The following is a 24,513-nucleotide window of genomic DNA, read 5'->3' as shown; positions in this document are numbered from 1 at the left end:
TCCTTAGGTTACTTAGGTTTAAGTAATTCTAAGTTCTAGGGGACTGATGACCTCAGAAGTTAAGTCCCATAGTGCTCAGAGCCATTTGAACCAAGGAGGTATATAAACTACATAGAGTGGCTATCTGTGACGTAACAGCGCTCCCAGCGGCAGCAAAAAGCAACACCGGGCGCCATTTTTTGAAACGTCTACATGTCAGTATATTTACATTTGGTGTATAGTACTGGCGTTAGAAAATCACTGTTTTCCGGTTGTAATTTGTTTTAAAAGTCTTATTGACCGATCGCGAATCATGCCCAGTGTATGTGCAGCGTACAATTGCGCTAATAGAAGTGATAAAACAACTGGAATATCATATTTCAGGTGAGTATCTAAATGCGTGTTGTACTTAGCGTCTTGTGCATCATTTTCGTGTTTAAGCTGTATACAAAATGTAAATGAGCTACTGTATACACGTCTCTTTATTTTTAGATTTCCTCTGAAAAAGAAAGAGCTATTAAGTCGGTGGGTAGCCAATATGAGGCGAGATAAGTGGCAGCCAACTCAATATAGCTACATATGCTCGTTTCACTCTGAAGATAGATACATGTATAGTACAACCGAGAAAAGGCGACTTCTGGCAAACGCAGTACCGACAATATTTACGTTTCCTGACCATCTGCAGAAAACAACTATAGTATAGAGACAACCAAGGAAACGGCTTGTCAGTGAAGAATCAGCTTCCTTATCAAATGAACCAGGTAAAATAGTTTTCGTGTTATTTATTTACTATATGGGTTATGTGTGAATTTTACTATTAATCAATGTATGTTTAAAGAAAAATAACGCTTAATGATAATACTTCATTTTTGTAGGTGAAAGAGTGAATCAGAATGATCACACAGATCATTCTTATTGTTTGCCTAGCCCCAAAAAATTGAAACAGAATTATGAGGCACTACAGAAAAGGACCGAAAAGCTGAGGAAGCAAGCGAAACATGCAAGGCAAAGTGTTTCAAGAAAGAAGAAACAAATTGTGACATATAAAACAGTGGTTGTGTGTCTAAATAAGAGACTGTGCTTCTGAAGTGATAGGATGTGACAAAATAATGATATTCTGAAGCCCTTTTTGCAATGCAGAACAAATGTTCAATTCCTGAATATCCTAAAGAAATAAGACAGTGTGCCCTTACACTCAATTTTTACTCCTCCAAAGTTTATAATTATTTGAGGAAGTTTGTTAAATTACCCCATCTTCGAACTCTCCGCAGGTGGGCAACTACAGTAAATGGCAGTCCTGGATTTACAGAAGAAAGCTTAAAAAAATTAGCAGATGAGGTTCAACGTAGTTCAGGACCTATTTTAGCTGCACTTATGTTCGATGAGGTGGCTCTTAAAAAAGACTTAATATAGGATGGTAATAAGGTCTGGGGTTATGTTGACTTAGGGAAAGGATGTGAGGAAAGTGATGCTAGCCAAATAGCAAAAGAGGCACTAGTGTTTATGGTCACTGGGATTAATAGGAGTTGGAAAATTCCTTTTGGCTATTGTTTTCTTAATGGTTTAACAGCAAGTGTGAAACTTAATTTACTGCAGGAGTACCTCCGTAAATTGGAGGAAACTGATGGAAAAAAGGTTTCGTTGCAATAAAATGCATCAAAAATAGCTTTTATACTGTTTCAGAGGGTATATTCAAATTGTTAACAGTGGCAGAAAGGGTTCTCAGGGACTGTCAAACCTTAATATGGAAAAAGAACTTCCTTTTGTAGTTGTGTGTGGAATTGTTCAGAATGTAGGGTGACAGGCCGAATTTATTTACTTGATTTTGACCATTTAATGGTGCCAGCTGAATTTGGAGAAGAGTCACATTACTCTTTTCTAGTCAGGATGCTGTTAAAATAGTATTTTAATTGTAGGTTACACGATTTGTGCAAAAACCAGGCCAATGGAAGAAAGAGGGAAACATATTCGGCAAAGATATACAAACCTATATTGTTTAAGGGACAATGAAAGGTCCTCTGCTGTCAATTGATCGCTTTTGGACCTACTGAACTATTTAAAATTGTTTTTGACCTAATCTATATGGCATTGCAGCGAAATGAACTGCAACATTTCGAAATAAACTTTTCAATTAATCGATGTCACAAGTGTGTTTCATTTCTTTTAGCCTTCATCAGTATATGTTTTACAGTAGAGAAATCAGATTGTCAGTGCAGATTGGCTTTTTTTTTTACGCTATGCGTAGTAAACAATAACAACATTCAGTATTAGCAGACGACGTGTAGGCTGCACCTTGACGTTACAAGACATGGCGGCTCAGTTTTCAAGTTGCTTCAAAGATGGCGGTGCCATAGCCAGTCTATGTTGTTTATATGGGTCGTTGATTTGAACCATTTGTCATCCAAGATGGCGGCTTTGACGTCATCCAAGATGGTGGATTTAGGCGGGAAGATAGGTCAGTTGGGCTAGCTCCACTAACCTAACCCCCCTTCCCCAGAAAATGGCGGGAAGTTCAAATTGCATCAGGACAATGCAACACAACTAAGAAAATGGCAGGAAAATAGGTCACTTGGGATATCTCCACTAACCTAAGTCATCCGACAGCCACCTCATCCTAGGGATTGGCGCGATGTCTGAATTTTGGCGGTAAAGAAAGGCCACATCGGCTATCTCTACTGACCTAGGAAAATGGCAGGAAAGAAAGGTCACTTGGGTTACCTCCACTAGCCTATGTCATCCAACTGCCACTTCATCCTAGGAAATGGTCAGAAAATGACTCGTCCTGTGCTAGACACAAGTCTATTATTTAGGGTGCTGTCGTCTGTTCCGTGATGTAATCCAAGATGGCGGCCACGATGTCGGCTAATGACGCAAGTACCATTATATGATATGGCGCATTTTGGCGGGAAAGAGTGTGTTCACCACTAGGTTTGGACCTAGTTCACAGTACCACCAACAGAGCATGCTGTCGTCCATTCCATTACATGATCCAAGATGGCGGCCATGATGTCAGCTGATGATGCAAGTACCGTTATCCAAGATGGTGGGAAACAGTGTGTTCACTATGAGGTCTGTACCTAGTACACAGTACTGCCTCCAGAGACCGCTGTCATCTGTCCCGTGACCTAACCCAAGATAAATGTCTGGAAGGGGAAATGACTCAGCCTGCACTGGGCTGATGGAGAGAGGATGGAGTTTACTTTATCTACTTTGGAACAATTTATTTAGGGATGGATTTGAGATAGTATATATATCACACTGATAGAAAACACATGTTCTGACATGCTTGGGGTCATGCCACACTTCCCACAGACCTGTAAACTATTCCTAAATAACACACTACCAACTACTTCTAAATTACCGAAATAATTTCAGTACTGACATGCGAACTCCTCCTAAATAATGCAGTACACTGATGTGCAGGCACGAAATCAACTCTTAAACTGTCCAAATAACACATAGCACAGCCTACAGATCTGCTCGCAAAATAATGCAATAGACACACAAACAACGTGCACAGACACCGCCTGCTGCCCCCTGTCCATTGGACCGCACAGGAGGCTATCGCACATTCTCCCAGAAGTCAGGATGCACCAGCATCCCCTGCGAGGTGTCACACAGGTGCCTGTTCGTGCCCTGCAGGCATGAGGTGGCGAGATCCCTTTCATAATTGACACCTGAGAAATTCCGCTTGAAATACATGTTTATCTATGCACCATTGGTGACGCGACTGGATGGGAGCAAAGACCTATTTGCAGAGCTCGCCGCCGCCACCGTGAGCAACCGCCGGATGCAAGCCAGTGCAAGCTACCACTCGGACGCCGCTGCTACCTGCAGCGAGCAGGTGAAAGTGGCTTCTGTTTTCAGGTATATAGTTAGAGTTCTCTGAGTGTTATACTAACGTCACAGAATTCCAATGTGCACTCACACCAGTCCCACATGCGAGACACCTCTGGGCAGCATGTGTGTTTTACCATTGTTGATGCGATATCTGGGGATACTGACAGCACCAAATAGCACAGAGTGCTAGCACGACATGCGAGACACATCTAACCGTACTTAACTGCCCAGCGTGGCTGACAACAAACCATTGCAAGCTCATCTAGCAAGGTTCTCAGTCTTATATTGATGCCACAAGGCTATGTAAAATAAGAACCAAGTCGACCTCTCGGAAATTGTATAGTGTCCCAGAAATAGTTAACACTCGTTTTCTTGATGCCTCAGCTTCTATGCGCGGAAATTCTTGCCCTAACTGAACTTGTTTACGAAAATAGCGCGGAATAACCTCAAATACATTCTTCCTCACGGTCCTAACGTAGCACCCTGTCCATCGTGTGTTACTCTTCCTGGTTTCAACATACGCAAACGTTCTCACCGCTATGTAGATACTCCTATATCCCAGCACGAAGGATGTCATGTGAATGAATCGAGCATTATGATTGAATTATTGATGCCACTGGTGTGGAAGCACTATCCGCCTTTTCTTTCTTTTTGCAGATGAGACTTTCAATGAGAAAGAAAGTACTTTACACAAATCGCCATATTGCACCGACAATTAAACCCTGCAAAGTGCCTCTACATATCATCAAATACAGAAATACTCTTACACTGCTGCCCACTGAGGACAGGAGATTGAATATTAGAGCGTGAAACTGATCTCCAACCCAGCAAAATATCACTGTGTACCATGTCGATATAGTATACATACAATTCCTATCCTGTGCCATACAAAATCATCCCTTTTACTTAATTTGTACATATACTGCAAAGACAGACAGCGTTGTATATACCCCTAGCAGCACTAGATATTTCCCTACAAGGTCGGCAGTCAGCCACCCCCGATGGGTGACCAGAGCGCCCTCAGCAGACAGAAAACACTCCCAGAACTGTTCAACAAATCCGGGCTCGCTTTCCCTCGGCACAAACGCGTTACTGTTTCTGGTCCAGACCTGCTTGCTCGCTAACTTTTCTACAACCATCTCCAGACTTGGGGATTACAATAACACATGTATTTTCGCATGGTTTGCCATAATATTATACCAGTTTCGCGCTACTTCTTGATATGAAGCACATTCAAGTTTTAGAACACAGAAAGAGAGGTTACGTCATTATCGTATGGATAGAACTGACATTAAAAAAATCGATAGAATTGCGAAAAATGATGGGGAGTAGGTATAAATTGACCGAATATAGACCGAAATGTGGGGAAATTGAGGAAGTTCTTGCATGTCTTCTGATTTGTGCAGAAAAATTTGCACATGGGGACAAGCCATGCAGCAGCAATAGGAATCTGAGAAAACGTCGATATGGAAGCAAAGGGAAACAGGGAAGCAGTCAATTTTTTCTCCATTGAGGTAGCACTACACTCTATGTCTATTGAGGTACCAGTGATACATACGAGTTGACTACTGTATTTGACACTTTTCTGGAATACAGAGAACCATTTTGCTTCTAAACTTACTTGCATCTGCGTTAAAGGATAACAGAGAGTGGAAGGGATGATCTGCATCTACATCCATACTCCGCAAGCCACCTGACGGTGTGTGGCAGAGGGTACCCTGAGTACCTCTATCGGTTCTCCCTTCTATTCCAGTCTCGTAATGTTCGTGGAAAGAAGAATTGTCGGTATGCTTCTGTGTGGGCTCTAATCTCTCTGAGTTTATCCTCATGGTCTCTCCGCGAGATATATGTAGGAGGGAGCAATATACTGCTTGACTCATCGGTGAAGGTATGTTCTCGAAACTTTAACAAAAGCCCGTACCAAGCTACTGAGCGTCTCTCCTACAGAGTCTTCCACTGGAGTTTATCTATCATCTCCGTAACACTTTCGCGATTACTAAATGATCCTGTAACGAAGCGCGCTGCTCTCCGTTGGATCTTCTCTATCTCTTCTATCAACCCTACCTGGTACCGATCCCACACTGCTGAGCAATATTCAAGCAGTGGGCGAGCAAGTGTACTGTAACCTACTTCCTTTGTTTTCAGATTGCATTTCCTTAGGATTCTTCCAATGAATCTCAGTCTTGCATCTGCTTTACCGACGATCAACTTTATATGATCATTTCGTTTTAAATCACTCCTAATGCGTACTCCCAGATAATTTATGGAATTAACTGCTTCCAGTTGCTGACCTGCTATTTTGTTGCTAAATGATAAGGGATCTATCTTTCTATGTATTCGCAGCACATTACACTTGTCTACATTGAGATTGAATTGCCATTCCCTGCACCATGCGTCAATTCGCTGCAGATCCTCCTGCATTTTGGTACAATTTTCCATTGTTACAACCTCTTGATACGCCACAGCATCATTTGCAAAAAGCCTCAGTGAACTTCCGATGTCATCCACAAGGTCATTTATGTATATTGTGAATAGCAACGGTCCTACGACACTCCCCTGCGGCACACCTGAAATCACTCTTACTTCGGAAGACTTCTCTCCATTGAGAATGACATGCTGCGTTCTGTTATCTAGGAACTCTTCAATCCAATCACACAATTGGTCTGATAGTCCATCTGCTCTTACTTTGTTCATTAAACGACTGTGGGGAACTGTATCGAACGCCTTGCAGAAGTCAAGAAACACGGCATCTACCTGTGAACCCGTGTCTATGGCCCTCTGAATCTCGTGGACGAATAGCTGGGTTTCACACGACCTTCTTTTTCGATACCCATGCTGATTCCTACAGAGTAGATTTCTAGTCTCCAGAAAAGTCATTATACTCGAACATAATACGTGTTCCAAAATTATACGTGTTCCAAAATTCTACAACTGATCGACGTTAGAGATATAGGTCTATAGTTCTGCACATCTGTTCGACGTCCCTTCTTGAAAACGGGGATGACTTGTGCCCTTTTCCAATCCTTTGGAACGCTACGCTCTTCTAGAGACCTACGGTACACCGCTGCAAGAAGGGGGGCAAATTCCTTCGCGTACTCTGTGTAAAATCGATTGAGATGGAGCTGTAACGAGGTACGATTTCATGGTAGACTGATGATACATTCTAGAGATGGAAAAGTTGCTACAGATCAACTTTTCCACTGTTCTGTCAGGATGCATCAGTCACGTGATGTAACCTGCATCCGACTCATACACAGCCACGTCTTCTGTATGTGATTTACAGCACTGTCTACATGCGATCGTTAACGGTAAACCTGTCGGTCATCAGAGGACTCTCATCTCATGTGTGATGAAACGTGACACTTTCCTCTAAGCGATATTTGATTTATGCGATGTACTCCATCCCCCTCTCGCATCTTGGGTGTAAAATTGAGACTTCAGCTTCATAACTAAGTTAGCGATAGGTGCTAGTGAGGCACTGCAATCCCCATGTATACATTTGCATGACAGATGTAGTGTTTACAGAGTTAGTGGCTGAATGACTTTCACATGTCGGACGCTGCTGTGCATTTATCTGTTTCCTTGTAAGAGGTATCCCTCATTACTAACAATCATTTTATAGAGGCCTGGTGCAGGCATTGTACAATTTCTGAACCGTGACTGGATGTGAACAGTGGATGCTATACGTCTCCAGAAAGCTATATTGTGGTCGTATCATGCACAGCAATCGTTTTACGGAAGTAGTTTCTTCATTTTACTGTTCGATAACGCAGTTTGTCGTCGAGAAACCGGGAAAAAGGATGTATGTCATGCACTTGAAATATATTTCTTACATTGGAATACTTACAGCGCTACATTCCATACGACTGATAGGTCGGAAACACAAGCGATTTAACATTGTAGCTCGTTTTAAGTGCAGAACGTCGTAGCCTTGGAGTGCATGTGTTTATGTTCTCTCTTACCAATACCTTCCAGGTCCTGATCCTAGACTCAGGATTAATACTTTAAAATTGATAGCTTGTTTGATTTACATAAAAATGCTTCGAACTCCATTCGTCTGGAGCTTCATCACGGATAAAATCATTCGTTTCTTTTTCTTTTTAACCATCTGCTATTACATCACGACACTTTCCAATCTGTTACTATACATGGATAAGGAGTGCTAACCTCCTCGACATGGGCGCATCTCGAGAAATCTTATGCACTTGGATGCGTGAGCACTCGGCAAGCTCCATTCATTCACGAAGCATGGAATGTAGCGGTCTTCTTCTGGTCGGTCGCAGATTAAATCGCTAACGGTGCTGCAGGGCGGATTGGTCAATGACACTGTGAGGAGGGTCTTTCACTCTCTAATTTCCACCGAATGCTCAAAACACGGTCCTATTGCACAAACTAAGGCCATCCTGTTTCTACACGGGTTGCAGAAGATGTTGGATGTGGCTATCTCTGACTTCTGATCAGTTCCGACTTAAATTGGAATGATCACATGCACATACGCAGGGAGACAGATCGTACATTAAGCGCTATGCTTGAGGTGCTAGAAATATGTAGAGCACTGTCTGATATACTTTGATGGTGTAAGTGTTTGAGAATTAACAATCAATGGACGTACTGCACTGCCATGTATCCACGTTCGCTATGATACTCACAAAGTGGAGAAGCGGTGGTTTGGCTATGATACTGAAATTGGGAAACATGCTGTTGCAGCATTGATCGGTGTAGAAATTACTGTAAAATTGCTGAAGTTGTTCACACTATCGACTGTGGTGCTTATTATTAGAGTACAATGATGGTGTCTTTTCCATCCCATCCGCCCACTGGTACGCTGTTGTTACCACATAATGATTGACTGATATTGCTTGTCTGAGTCGGAGAAAGAGTTTTGGCGGTGGGACAGAACTTTCTGGTGTTGGATAGCACCGAAACAGCAATTGGGTACATTACTGCAATGTGAGGAATCAGACAAAACAGAACGCAGAACCATTGGGTATTCCATCACTGTGACAGATGAGTTTAAATGTAGAGCGCAGAATCACTTTCGGACAGCAGTTCGGAAACTATCCACAACACCACAAAAATTCCCCAAATTTGCTTATGTTGGAACTCTCTTTTATTTAAAATCATCCAGTGTTTGAGTGTGTGTGGTGTGTTATGGCAGCCTCAGTAATAACATGATTTATATGGTGTGACATCTAGTTTTCTGCGAGAGGCCGTGGATCAGGACGTCTTAATGTCAGTTTAGAACCTGACACAGACCTCGAAGTCGTGGCAGAAAAACAAAATGTATGGCTATGTAAAAAGTGTGCTACAGCAGAAACAGATAATGTTTCAAAGAACGACACAGGGACACAGGGAGTGTCTCTTGCGATTTACAGTATAGCCCATGGAATACGATCATCCTCCTACAGTACAGGTCATGAAACCTTAAACTGACCTCTGCAGTGGATCGAAAGCTGTATATTTAATAGGATCGTCCCACAAGGGGAACAGCAGTAGCAGTTTGACTGGTAAAATTAGTATGGATGGGCTGTTCCATTCGGATTGCTAGGAGGAATGCTATTCTGGGAAGCAATGCGACATCTCTCTGTCCGTGCTGGACTCCACCACAGCTATGAGTCATCGCACCAGCATTGGTGCCTAGCTGAGTTCTATGTCGGATGAAGTTAGTGGAGCTTTTATAGTTCGCAATTTTTCCTTGTTGGATGGTACAGAATAACGATGATAGCATGTTGGGCTGATGGAGGTGAATGGACGCTGATCTGCTTCGGGCTGTAGTATGTGTATCTGGTTTGAAGACGCAGCACAATGTGCGCATTTCCACCGAATTGTCAAAACACGGTCCTAATGCACTAACTCAGGCTATCCTGTTTCTACAACGGTTACAGAAGATGTTGGATATGGCTTTCTCTGACTGCTGCTCAGTTCCGACTTAAATTGGAATGATCACTTGCGCAAAGCTGTAGAAATGGGATAAGTTGCACAACGTGTAAGGGTGACTGAAACCATGTTGATATTTTACTATAGCAGACAGGTTCGAGAATGGTGACTTGTTTCGAGATATGAGAGTGCCAGAAATATGAATGAGTAGTGGTTGTAATCATTAAAGGACTTGTCAATAGGCTCCAACGCAGGTATGTGCTTGAATGGAAAGACCTGATTCCAAACCATAGACATCATTTCTAGCGGATAGCGTAACACTAGAGATCTGAGAAGCTAGCGTACGTTTCTTACGACCTCAATCAGCAAACCATCTACTACTGTTTGTGATCCTTCTCAATCAGTCATCGCTTATAACTCAGTGGATATATTACAGAACCTCTGACATGTTATCGAGACAGAATATGTTACAAATACTATAGAAATATCTAGCTGTGTGAGGGAGTTGCAGATAGCAGGTTCACACCATGTTCCTTAGCCGAATCACTTTAAAAATTCATCGATTTTATCATGAGGTTGCATCGTGGGCTACATGTACCAGGCTGCTGGTATGATATAAACACTCCAACGATCACCGTCTCGGCATTGGTCTGGACAAAAAAATCACCTCATTCAGAGGTAATGTCGCATCTCAATTTATAAAGCAAGTATAGCTTTTAACATGGATACTTATGTGCACCTGTAGAACCAAGACCGCTTGTGATAGTAACATACAGTAGTTGTCGTGATCGGGTTTTTTAATGTATGAGACGATTATGGCTCTCTTTCTAATACACAGTGGTATCAGTCAAAAGAAAAACTTATGAGACATGTCCACCCATCGCTAATTTTCTCTCAGTATCATTATGTATTGTAGTCAATCACTTATTGAAGAAGTATTATTCTTAGTAGTAGTAGTAGTAGTAGTAGTAGGGGATGCGTTATAGGTTCACCTTGAGCATCAGGCTTATAAAGTATGTGTTTGTGTTCCGACATGTGCAAAGGAGATGACTGTGGAATACTGTGAAAGTAGGGGGAAGAGTATGTCAAGTCATAAGAATGGTAGAGATACTTCTATTTCCAGGGCCACAGTCATCAGCAGGATGTATTTCCGATACTTCGCTCATTGTCAAATGTTCTTCAATTGAAACCGCAATCGTAACATTTCATTATAAGTATAATGAAAAAAAAATGTGACCGGTTTTCTAGGATGATTCCGTCTATGCGTGGCCTGTGGTGGGAATGAGTCACATTTCCAGCTAACGGTAGGAGCCGTCCGAATGCAAAGGTCTGTTGGAACGCAGGAATGTAGCTCAGTTAACTGTGTCGCCCTCTAGATGGCAGAATAGTGAACTAATACGTAGTATGTGTTGGGCAGCTTTCGTGATTGCGTGGAAATTTGAGAAAACTGAAAATGGAGGTGTGTTTGCGCTGGACCGTTATTCCCTCCCATGTAGATTGTTCAGTTGACTGCTTCTGTACATTTCGCACCTTTATTTAGTTGAGGGAACATCGATTGTGGTGTGTGCATCTAGAAGGGGAAAAACACGTTTGCCGGTTCTCTAGACATGAGAAACACATGAGTTGACTTTGTAAATTAGGGATGATTTGGAATCTGTTACATCACAGACATTGGTATTTGCGAGTGGAAATATCAGTTTCCTCTATTTGTTTCGAGTTTTCATGTAAAGGTCTTCGCAGCTGGGATAAGTTTCTAGTTACTAAGTGGTCTAGAGCATGTTCCACCTCGCTAAAGCTTTGAGTTTGTAGAGGAACAATTTCCAGTCTATATGTTGGGAATTATGTTGTGCGAGCAATCGGTAGGATGCAACTGTGTGCTTGATATCGAGAAGTACCGAGAAAATGGTATAATATTTTAGCAAACTATGCGAAAATACATGTGTTCTTGTAATCCCCGAGTGTGGGGATGGGTGTAGAAAAGTGAGCAAGCAAGCTGGTCCGGACCAGGAACAGTAACGTGTTTGTGCTGAGGGGAAGAAAGAACTTTAATCCGCTGAGGGCGCTCTGGTCACCCATTGGGGGTGGATGACTGCCGACCTCACAGGGAATTCTCTGGTGCTGCTAGAAGTATTTATGATGCTGTCTGTCTTCATGGTATATGTACGAATGATGTAAAAGGGATGATATTGTATGGCACAGGATAGGAATTGTATGTTTACTACATCGACATGGTACGCAGTGATGGAGATCGGTTTCATGCTCTAATATTCAAGCTCCTGTCCTCAGTGGGACAGCAGTGTAAGAGTATTTCTCTATTTGACGATATGTAGGGGCACTCTGCAGGGTTTAATTGTCATTGCAATATGGAGATCTGTGTAAAACACTTTATTCCCACAAAAAGTCTCGCCTCCAGAAAGAAAGAAAAGGCGGGTAGTGCTCCCACACTGGCAGCATCAATAATTCAGAGATTAAATCCGATAAGAGTCAATCATAATGCTCGATTCATTCACATGACATCCTTCGTGCTGGGATATAGGGAGTCTCTACATAGCGGTGGGAATGTTTGTGTATGTTGGAAGTATGAAGGGTAACATGTGATGTACAGGGTGCTACGTTAGGACCGTGACGAAGAATGCATTTAAGGTTATTCTGCACTATTTTCGTAAACAGGTTATATTAGGGCAAGAATTGCATGATAAAAGCTGAAACATCAAGAAAATGAGCGTTAACTATTTCTGGGACACTATACAATTTTTGAGAGGTCGATTCGGTTCTTATTTTACATAGCCATGTGATATCAGTATAAGGCTGAGAACCTTGTTAGATGTGCTTACGATGGTTTGTAGCTATGAGCGCCCACTTAGTGGCAGTGCGTCACTCACGCTGGACAGTTAAGTACGGTTAGATGTGTCTTGCATGTCGCACTAGGAACAGTGCACCCTGTGTTATTTGGTGCCGTCAGTATTCCCAGGTATCGTGTCAGCAATGGTAAAACACAGAGGAGTCCCGCATATGTGACCAGTATGACCGCGTGTTGGAGTTCTGTAACATCAGTATAACACTCGGAGAACTCTAACTGTATACGCAAAAATAGCAGCAACATTCACCTGCTTGTTGCAGGTGGCAGCGGTGTGAGAGTGGTGGCTCGCACTGGCTTGTTTCCGGTGATGGCGTGCGGCGTCACCGCGCTCTGCAAATGTGTCTTCGCTCCCATCTGGTCGCAACACCAATGGTGCCTAGGTGACCACATATTTCGAGAGGAATTTTTTAGGTGTCATGTATGAAAGGGATGTCGTCGCCTCATGCTTGTGGGACCCGAACAGGGACCTGTGCATCACTTTGCGAGGGGTGCTGGTGCATCCCAACTTCTGGGAGCATGTGGCATAGCCTCCTGTGCGATCCATTGGACAAGGGGCGTCGGGCAGTGTCTGCATATGTTGTTTGCGTGTCAGTTGCATTATTTTGCGAGCAGGTCTGTAGGCTGTGCTATGCGGTATTTGGTCAGTTTACAAGTTGATTTCGTGTGTGCACATCAGTGTACTGATTATTTAGGAGGAGAGTGCATGGATGTACTCAAATTATTTCGGTAATTTAGAATTTGTTTGTAGTGCGTTATTTAGGTGTAGTTTATAGGTCTGTGGGCTGTGTGGCATCACCCCAAGCATGTCAGAGCATCTGTTTTGTATCAGTGTGATAAATATACTATCTCAAATCCATCCCTAAATAAATTGTTCCAAAATAAATAAAGTACACTTCTTCCTCTCTCCAGCAGCCCAGACTAGGCTGAGTCATTTCCCCCTCCAGACAGTTCAAAAATGGCTCTGAGCACTATGGGACTTAACATCTGTTGTCATCAGCCCCCTAGAACTTAGAACTACTTAAAATTAACTAACCTAAGGACATCACACACATCCATGCCAGAGGCAGGATTTGAACCTGTGACCGTAGCCCCTCCAGACAGTCATCTTGGGATATGTCACAGAACAGACAGCAGCGCTCTCTGGTGACAGTACTGAGTACTACATCCAGAGTTCGTGGTGACCACACTGTTTTCTGCCATTTTTCCCATCGTCTTGGGTTACATCATGGAATGGACGACAGTGCTCTCTGGTGGCAGTACTGTGTACTAGGTCCAGACCTCGAGGCAAACACACCGTTTTCCGCCATCTTGGATAATGGTACTTGTGTAATCAGCTGACGTCACAGCCGCCGTATTGGATTATGTCATGGAATGGACGACAGTGCACTCTGTTGGTGGTACTGTGTACTAAGACAGTTGGAGTCCGGACCTTGTGGTGAACACACTGGGTGCGTTCCTGTCTCTAATTGTTTAAATAAATAGAGCATGCAAAATAATAAAAACTTATGTCTAGCACAAGACGAGTCCCTTTCCCACCATTTCCTAGGACGAGGTGGTGGTCAAATGACTTATGTTAGTGGAGGTAACCCAAGTGCCTTTTCTTTCCCACCATTTTCTTATGTTAGTAGAGATAGCCCAAGTGGCCTTTCTTTACCGCCAAAATTCAAACTTCGCGCCAGTTCCTAGGATGAGGTGGCAGTCGGATGACTTAGGTTAGTGGAGGTAGGCCAAGTGACTTTGTTTCCCGCCATTTTCTTAGGTTAGTAGAGATAGCCCAAGTGGACAGTCTTTACCGCCAAAATTCAAACTTCGCACCAGTCCCTAGGATGAGGTGGCGGTCGGATGACTTAGGTAGTGGAGGTAGCCCAAATGAGCTATTTTCCCGCTATTTTCTTAGGTGTGTTGAATTTTCCTGACGGAATTTGAACTACCGCCATTTTCTGGGGGAGGGGGTTAGGTTAGTAGAGTTAGCCCAATTGACCTATCTTCCAGCCATAATCCGCCATCTTGGATGAAGGCACGACCGCCATCTTGGATGACGTCGTGCACGGTTTCCGAGTCAACACACCACCATTTTGAATGATGTCATCGGCCTATCTTGGATACATCTGGCAACAGTGGTGAGTGGGGCTGCACCCCTGTAGTCCCACTACTTACGTGTCATTAGATGTCTATGCACAGGTCATATAATTCGCATAAATAACGCCCATGATTTGCGTATGTGGTGATGGCGCCTGATAGCGATTCGGATGAACTTCAGAGTATTTACATCAAGTGAATTGGTTCGCCAAGACATCAACATTTGTTCACTATAACGTTCCTCAAACCACAGTAGCATAGTTCTGGCTCCGAGACATGGACAATTAAACTTTATGACATTGCCATCGGGGAAGACATCAAGAATGAAGGGATGCAGGTGGTTCGTAGCTGTCAATGTGTCTTCGATTACCAACACAGGTCCCATGCAAGCACTGGAGACCTACCAGCCTGTGTCTGTGGTGCGCTGCACATTTGAAGCTGCCGTTCATCTCAATGATGGCGTTTGTGGAGACGACCAGTCTAGAAAAATGTGATTCTGTGGAAGAGCCGACACGTTTCCATTGATCGTTGGTCGAATCCCAATGGTCCCGTGTCCAGTGCAATCATAACTGATGATGTCGTGGGTCAACATGTGAACATGTAGGGGTGGTTTGCTGCGGAGCTCTACATTCAACAATGTACCATGAATGGTGTGTTCTGAAAGTCTAGTGTGTGCACCAGCACTGCGCTCCTTCGGCAGAGATGGCACAGATCACCGTCTATCCTACTTTACAGAGCAGACATGTCTCCAAACCCCACATTTTGTGAATAGACTTCCAACCATATAGCGCCTAATGGTAGTTTCACTGTCCTTCTAACTCCTTCCGCAGATGCTCACGACAGTAGCACGTCAACATTCGACCACCTTCGCCATTTCCGAGATACTCATTCACAGGCTCTGTGTAATAATAATCTGCCCTTTGTCAAAGTTGCTTATTTCAATGGATTTCCCCATTTGCAGCCCACATCTTCGCTAGGGTGGTCCCCATCTGTGTCTGCTCTGCTTACATGGTGTTGTTATCGTGTCACGTGTCCTCAGTGCTACCAGATGGCATCCAACATGGCGGTAGGCAGTAGTCATAAGTTTTTGGCTTATCAGTGTTGTTCATCGAGCATTTCAGTTAACATTTTGGTGGGGGGTATGCTGACCTGCTGCAATCCAAGTAGGGCGTTTCTGAATTTTTTTTCTCTGTCTGCTGTCATGCAAATTAGGCAAGGACTCCCAGAGACACAACAATACTCAAGAACTTGTCACACTAATGTCTTGTATGCCATTTCCTCTGCAGGCCCTCTGCTTTTTCCTAGAACCCTTCCAATAAATCTAAGTCTTCCGTTCGTCCATCTAATCCCCCTCCCTCCCCCACCCCCTGATACTGATTTCACGTGAACGCCATATTTCATATAGTTTCTTAGTATCTGCCCTAGTATTAGATGATATCGGATTCTTTCTCTTCTTATAGACGTTGTCTTAGGATTATTCACATTTGTGGAGATCTTCTAATCATTACATCAAGTGGATCTGTAGTATCTGTATCTAGTTTGGATGCGTACCACACTGCGCGCATTTGTGCCAAATGGTAAAAGCACGGTCCTGTTGCACTAACTCTGGTCATTCTGTTTCTACACGTGTTGCAGAATGTGGTGGATATGTCTTTCTCTGACTTCTACTCAGTTCCGACTTAAATTGGAATGATCACATGCGGAAAGCTGTAGAAATGGGATCAGCTGAAAGATGCGTAGGGGGTGACTAAAACCACATTGGAATTTTACTGTAGCAGCTAGGCTCGGGAAAGGTGACTCGTTTCGAGATGTGGGAGTGCCAGAAACATGACTGAGTAGTGGTTGTAATTATTAAAGGAAATGTCAATTGGATCCAATGCAGGTATGTGCTTGAATGGAATGACCTCTTTCCAATTCCCAGACATCATTTCTAGCGGATAGCGTAACACTAGAGATCTGAGAAGCTAATGTATCTTTTCTTACGACCTCAATCAGCACATCATCTACCACTACTGTTTGTGTTCCTTCTCAATCAGTCATCGCCTATAACTCAGTGGATATATCGCAGAACCTCTGATATGGTATCGAGACAGAATGCGTTACAAATACTATAGAATTATCTAGCTGGGGCGGTGTGAGGGAGTCGCAAATACCGCTTACATACCACTTTCAAAATGCGGTAATTTTATCACGAGCTTGCATAGTGGGCTACGTGTTGGTCTGATAATACACATTTCTACGATCACTATCACGGTATTTGTCCGGAGAAAACCACCTCATTCAGAGGTAATGTCATACCTCGATTTGTAAAGTGGGTATAGCTGTTAACATGGATACTTGTGTGCACCTATAGAACCAAGACCGCTTGTGACAATAACATACAGTAGTTGTTGCGATTTAGTTTTTTTAACATCTGGCCGATTACATCTCTCTTTCTAAATGATATATTCGCATTTGAGCATCACGCTTATAATGTATGTGTTTGTGTTCCTACATGTGTAAAGCAGATGACTAGTTCCAGTCGTAAGGAAGGTACAGATATTTCCATTTCCAGAGCCAGAGCCTTCAGCAGGGTATATTTCCGGTACTTCACTCATTGTCGAATGCCATTCAATTGAGACCGTGATCATAACATTTAATTGTAAGTATGATAAAATATATATGTGACCGGTTTTCTAGATAGATTCCTTGTATGCATGGCCTGTGGTGGGAATGATTCACATTTCCCGTTAACAGCAGAAGTTGTCCCAATGCACAGACTTGTTGGAGTGTAGGAATGAATCTGAGTTAATTTTGTCGTCGTCCCTTAACAATTCACACACATTTGAACATTTTTTGCGTGCTATCATTTGCCAAAATCTCATTTCGATATCTCAAATTGTCGGGGAAATTTGAGGAATGCTGTGAATATTTCGCTCTGGCTTTATCACTGACACGGCGCGATCGCCATTGAGTGTGATACGTCAGACTAATTTTCTTCACATTGATGACAGATAGAGAGCTCCAACCAAATCTAAAAAAAATTCTATCTGTTAGCTGAATTTCATACGCTTCAACATATTATGTAATATGCACCAAACGCAAAATCATAGCTATCTCTGTTTTTCGTTGGAAACTGTTTCGAATTTCGCGCAAATATCACAATAACTATGACCATTAACGATATGATGCGCACGTCATCACTAACCTGTTATGTAAAACTATAAGCAAAGCAAAAATGATTTTTTTTACCATATAGTTTCTGTAAAATCGTTTGAGAAAGACTGCGGGGCGTTCCCCTTCGATTCTGTCACCGCCGACCGACCGAAAGGTTTCAGTCACTGTCGGCCTCCCCTTCCGAACAAACGAATGAACTCGCCCAACGCTTTGGACGAAAATTGGTCACTGCTTATCGGCCACCGTATTCTGCGTGGGCTACACTGGTTGTAATATGACCTATTTTTAGGTGTTATTCTTCCATGGAAGACAGTTTTCTATCTGTGACTTCTTAGACTTCCCCGGCGTGACTAGTCTTGAAAGTCTCCTCGGATTTGTTGCCTTATCCTGAAATCAACTTGTTTCAATATTTCGGCGAACCAACTGCCCACCATCTTCAGGAGAACGCTGTTGCTGAGTCCTGCTGAAAACTGATTCTAGACTCAGCAGTAGCGTTTTCCTGAAGATGGCGGACAGCTGGATCACCGAAATAATGTATCATGTTGATTTTGGGATCCAGCAGAAAACCCGAGGAGACTTTCAAGGTTTATATCTGACGAAACGTAGGAAAAGGTTTGACTAAGCTTTTGCCATGCAACTGGCGGACTGTACGATTCCCATTGTATCGATCATCAAATTATAGTAGTCATCACTAACTGCATTATTTAAGCAGTGGATTTCACTAATATCTATGAGAAAAGTTTGTGAATGCATAACACAATGTTAAGAAGATAATAAAGGCAACGAGGAAATAATGCATGAAAATAAAAGATACCTATAATTAACAATGAAATTAGGAATAAGAATGCTATGCTATGCTCAAATACCTTGCCCTATAAATTTTACTTTTTGCTATATTTTTATTGTTTATTATGCATGAAATAATAACATCACAAGGAACTTCCGTTAAACATTCAAAAAATATTACACTAGTACTTTCTAGGTTTTGAGTTTCCTTCTTAGAGGTTTTCTTTGCACTCGCTGGAAATTTTTGCAGATAATTCAAGTTAGATCGATTTTTGCGTCTTTCTGTTCTTTTTTGGACCACAGGTGAAGCCTGTTTTGCGTTTTCCAATCGTTCTACTACGACTTCTACTCTCGGTTCTGCTACACCGTAAACACGGTGAATGGATGCACGACGTTTACGTGGTACATGGTAGTTGTTGACTCCCTTTTTAGCTGTGGTGTCACCAACGAGTTTGCAAGCTTCTTCAAACATTTAAGCGGCTCACCTGAGTATTGTCTTTGTAGTAATTGTGAAGGGCAAACGCATTCACTCCACTTACGTCTAATACGCGGAAAAATAATGCCATTGGCCATCTTTGGCTTCGACGACCAGCGATATCTGTTTCGACCAAATACATTTCTAGCAGAATCCTTAGCTAAAGATCCAGTATGTGCGCTTCTGCCTTCGTCACCTTAATCACTTGTTTCATTCAACGAATACACAGGTAGCGAAACAAATTCGTCTTGACTTTCGCACCGTTCCTATTCCAGTTTCGTTTGTCACTATCCGATCCATCGTCACTTTCTAAATTGTCCTCAAACGATTTTAAAACAGTATCCTCAAAGTCAGTGTCCGTAACAACCGTAGACGAAGACCTGGCTACTGAACCCACAACACAAAGTCCCAGGTGAGGTCTCAGAGACTGTATAGCACGGAAGAAGCAGTAATAGTGTAGGTCCAGATTACATTCGAGTATCTACTGGCGAAGAAAACTACGATAGATTCGGGGAAGAACTAGACTACGCACAATCTCCTCTCTCACCCCTACGCATTATCATAAGAGTGACAATTAACGCTTTGCTGTCAGTGAGACCGCACGTGGGACGTGAAGGTTTAAGGCAGACAGGAAACATTGTGGAGTGATACGCACCTGGAAGTGGTTGTTGGCATTGTTGAGGGCGTTGCGCAGCGCCTGAGGCGCGGGCAGCGGCAGCGGGTGCGCCACGGCTGCGGGGGCGGCGGCTCTGGTGATGGAGGCGGGCAGTGCCTGGAACACCGGCAGCCCCGCCACCCCCGCAGCCGCGCCCGGCGCCAGCCGCGATGGCCGGCTCACGTTGCGCGCCGGTGCGATCGGCTTGAACGGCGGGATCACGCCGCCCGGGACCACCACCTGCTGACACACACACACAACCGTTGCGTTAAGGGGTGCCTCGCAAACAAAAAGCGAGACAACACATTTTATTTCCAGTGGAGTGACCACGCGGATCATCGCGTTCAATCCCAAGACGTCACAGTATTTCACTATCCCCAGTAAAGTATGGCATTATTCGTAAGTTCCTCTGGTGGCGACAGAACAGGACTGTGCGAGAGCTGAAAGACATACAGAAAAATAGCACATATCATTGGATGGAGCATTTCTCCAAGTTTCGATTCGTAGTGCGCTCCCTAGGGTAGTTGCAGAACGCACCACTATCGGCGAATCATCCACTACGTATTGTCACATCAAATTATTTCGCGCCTGCAGATAGGCAACCCAATGAACAGATTTCCGAAGTGGGCTCGATACTGCTGCACGTGTCCGGACAGCAGTTGTAGCAATTTCAATAAATGGTATGCAAGTATTTACATTTTCAGTGTCACAAACGGTGCCGATACTGAGCACCTGTAATGTGAGATAAAACTTGCAGAGATGCTCTATCCTATAGTACATGTTGTACCTCTCAAAGGGGTGGGGGTGAAACAGAAGTGTTGCCCATGATGCGCTAATACCCAGACTTTATTCATCCACTATTTGAGAATGAGAGCACTTAGCCACTTAATTTAATTAATTGATTAATTTCAAACGTTTACGAAACTGTTTCTGCTGACCAGTTCATTGCCACTACAATTTCGCTGTTCGTGCAGTAAAACTGCCGCATCAGGCATGACCTGTTATTACCTCTTTATTAATAAATCTATTAGTAACAAACTTTGTACACAGTATTCACATATAACACGGAATGTACCTGCAAAATTCTATCGCTGTACGACATGTCGTTGAGGAGATATGACGTCATAAACATTGAAGTGCGTGAAAACGAAACAGCAGGACGAAATTCCCTAGAGGTACATGTGAAATATCTGTACAAACATGTGTGAAATATATTAAATACATGTGGAGTATATGTCACATATGCATACACAGGTGAAGCTCCTAAACCTCTGGATCGATTTCACCCAAACTTGTTACGCATTTCGCTATCTGAAAAGAAATACTGAGGGTTTAAGAAACAACAACCTAATATTGGGGTGCGAGTGTCCAGAAAAGAGTAGGGGAGGAATAGATGCACAGAGAGAGGGGGAAGAGGAGGTGAACAGGGAAATGAGGAGGAGGAGATGGACAGAGAGAGGCGGGAGGAGGAGGAGGAGGAGGAGGAGGAGGAGGAGGAGGAGGACAGAGAGAGAGTGTGGTGTCACCGCCAGACACCACACTTGTTAGGTGGTAGCTTTTAAATCGGCCGCGGTCCGTTAGTATACGACGGACCCGCGTGTCGCCACTGTCAGTAATTGCAGACCGAGCGCCGCCACACGGCAGGTCTAGAGAGACGTACTGGCACTCGCCCCAGTTGTACAGCCGACGTTGCTAGGAAAGGTTCACTGAGAATTACGCTCTCAATTGCCGAGACGATAGTTAGCATAGCCTTCAGCTAAGTCAATTGCTACGACCTAGCAAGGCGCCATTTAACCTTTGCTAAGTATCTAATGATGCATGTACAGTAACAAGACCAATGTTCACCAATTGTGGATTAAAGTTAAGTAATCCAGCAGCTACGTACTTTTCTTTATAGCATTCATTACGTATCCTGTTTCAGACCTCACGCCAGCCTGCGTGAGTTTAAGCGCGTGCCTTTCGGTTACCCGTCACTGTGGGCTGGCTGTCTTGTCAGTCCACAACAGAGAGGAGGAGGAGATGGCTAGAGAAAGAGAGGAGGAAGCGATGGACATAAAGAGGGGAGGAGAACATGACCAGGAGGGGAAGGAGGTGGACAGAGAGAGGGTGGAGGAAGAAGTGTGCAAAGAAAGGGGCAGGAGGAGATGGACAGAATTGGGGGGGGGGGGGAGATGTGGACAGTGAGACAGGGAGGAGAAGATGGATAGAGAGAGGGGGTAGTGTTAGATGGACAGAGATAGGTCGAGGAGGAAATGGACAGAGAAGGAGAGGATGAGATGGATAGAGTGAGGTTGGAGAAAAGGTGGAAAGAGAGAGAGGAAAGGAAAGGGAGGAGGTGATGGGCAGAGAGAGGGGGAAGGAGCAGATGGACTAATAGAAGATTGGAATAAATACATGCCCGAGCAACGCCATGTACTCAGAGTACACATTGATACAATGACATTATCAAAAACTGGTGTCTCATTACGAGAATGTATTCGTAGCCATCGTGGAGTTGTTGAGGAATACATATATAATTGGTTCAAATGGCTCTGAGCACTATGGAACTTAACATCTGAGGTCATCAGTCCCCTAGCACTTAGAACAACTTAAACCCAACTAACCTAAGGATATCACACACATCCGTGCCCGAGGCAGGATTCGAACCTGCGACCGTAGCGGTCGCGCGGTTCCAGACTGAAGCGCCTAGAACGGCTCGGCCACACCGTCCGGCAGTACATATATAGACACGCAGAATAAACATATATATATCTAATGTTGATAAGGTTTGTTTTATTTAAAAAGCTTTAAGAGTTTTCATATATAAAATCTGGAAGCATTACTTTTTAGAACCCCGCCGTAAAATGAAAAAGATGAACGTTAGTGACTAACATCCTGTCATTAGAGACAGTGCAGTAGCTCGTATGGAAAAGTATGGGGGTGCAGTCGGCTGCAGCTCTTTTAGACGAACAATTACAGCATCCACCGAAAATTATTTAGTGAAACCTGTGTTAGGATATCCGGAGGGGTATGAATCCACAGTACAATCGAAGTTCCGTAACTACAGTGCAGTCCCGCTCGATAGTAGCTAGACAGAAAATTTTACGTTCGTTGGCATACGTGATCCGTGCTGCTGGATTCATAACCAGGTAAATCGAGAGTACGTCACAAGAATGCGTGGTCAAAAAATAAAGAAAAAAAAATAAAACACGACGAGAATAATTCACACGAGCTTACCCTGCATCCACATTTTCGTCAATTTGACAGTGGCTGTATGGTATTTATTTTCGGCGGTTTCTGACATAATATGTTAGCGTATGTGCGTTTCATGATGCAGCAAAGAAGCTTGGAAAGAATTCGCCAGTCCACGTAACTCCAGTTCTCTAACGCAGAATAAGGCCATTTCGGTTGAAAATTCCTCATAATATGAGCTCTGCTTATATAACTGAGACTAGGGAATCACAGGAAGCACAAATCGCTAAAATGACATTTGGTAGCTTCCTGGTTCACGCACTCCATTCTAGTCAGCATGCGATGGTGCACTTTCGTCTGTGACTTTCAGTTCCTACACAAGCAGTATGTAGTAGTTCATAGTCTTCTCTCAATGCTGTAATTTTTCAACACACAAGACGCTTTCTCCCTAACACGCAAGCAGTTCACAAACGCTGCTGTTTCAGAAATACGAGTCTCTTGCCTCCGAAACTAATAATTTATTCCTTTCTGCACTAGGGTAATTGTACCTTCCACAGTCTACGGCAGATAATGACACGTCTTCAGACGAACTGTCGAAAGAGTTACTGTGTTTCAGGAAGGAACGTAAATATTTGACTACGTGGCAAAAAAGCTTTTATGTAAAATGTTCCCGGTTTTCAGCAGCCAGTTGTTACAACCACCTGATTGATATTGTTGTCTTCAGTCCGAAGACTGGTTTGATGCAGCTTTCCGCGATACTCTATCCTGTGCTTAAGCCTCTTCATCTCCGAATAACTACTGCAGCTTCCATCCTTCTGAACCTGCGTACGGTGTTCATCTCTTGGTCTTCCGCTATAATTTTTACTCGCCCACACTTCCCTCCAGTACTAAACTGGTGATCCCTTGCATTCTCTGAATGTGTCCTAACAACTGATTCCTTCTTTTAGTCAAGTTGTGCCACAAATTTCTTTTCTCCCAAATTTTATTCAGCATCTCATCTTTAGTTACTTGATCTACCCATCTTCAGAATTCTTCTGCAGCGCCACATTTCAAAGGCTTCTACTCTCTTTTTGTGTGAAGGATTTATCATCCACGTTTCAGTTCCCTGCAAGACTACACTCCACACAAATACCTTCAGAAAAGACTTTCTAAAACTTAAATCTATATTTGATTTTAACAAAATCCTCTCTTGCAGAAGCGCTTTTGTTACCATTGCCAGTCTACATTTTATATTCTCCCTGTTTATCAGTAATTTTGATACCCCAATAGCAGACTTCCCAACTACTGGACTTTAATTCCCTTTCTAAATTTCTCCTTGGTTTCCTTTACCCCTTGCTCAATGTACAGACTGAATAACATCGGGGATATGCTACAATACTGTCTCACTCACTTTTCGCTCCCTGTATTTTATCCCTAGTTGCCTCTGTAGCCGTAGTCGTAACGTACGCCTTGACTCAACTCGATGGTAATACGGTTCGAATTCTGGTGGTGGATGAAATTTTTACTTCCAGTATTTGTTCTGCGATGGGAGGCGAGGTGGTGACGCAAAGTTTCTGGTCACCAGTCTCCGCGACAGTATCCTGGATCAAATTCCTAACCTCTCCACAGTGTCTCGTGAAGTGAGGGCATGTGACG

At 43.4% G+C, this 24,513-nt stretch overlaps 1 protein-coding gene across 1 annotated transcript in view; it reads right to left on the bottom strand.

Moving 5' to 3' along the window:
- The window catches only part of LOC126469636 (uncharacterized), a 358,045-nt gene that overhangs the window by 14,358 nt on the left and 319,174 nt on the right, over positions 1 to 24,513 (bottom strand). Inside the window, exon 4 of the mRNA XM_050096761.1 lies at positions 19,708 to 19,947. Within this exon, the coding sequence (XP_049952718.1) occupies positions 19,708 to 19,947 (240 nt within the window). The remainder of the gene's footprint in view (positions 1 to 19,707; positions 19,948 to 24,513) is intronic.

Source organism: Schistocerca serialis, chromosome 3 (genome assembly GCF_023864345.2).
Source record: "Schistocerca serialis cubense isolate TAMUIC-IGC-003099 chromosome 3, iqSchSeri2.2, whole genome shotgun sequence".
NCBI classification, from domain to species: domain Eukaryota; kingdom Metazoa; phylum Arthropoda; class Insecta; order Orthoptera; family Acrididae; genus Schistocerca; species Schistocerca serialis.
Note: the sequence above shows the minus strand (reverse complement) of the source record. Positions and strands in the feature narration are given on the sequence as shown.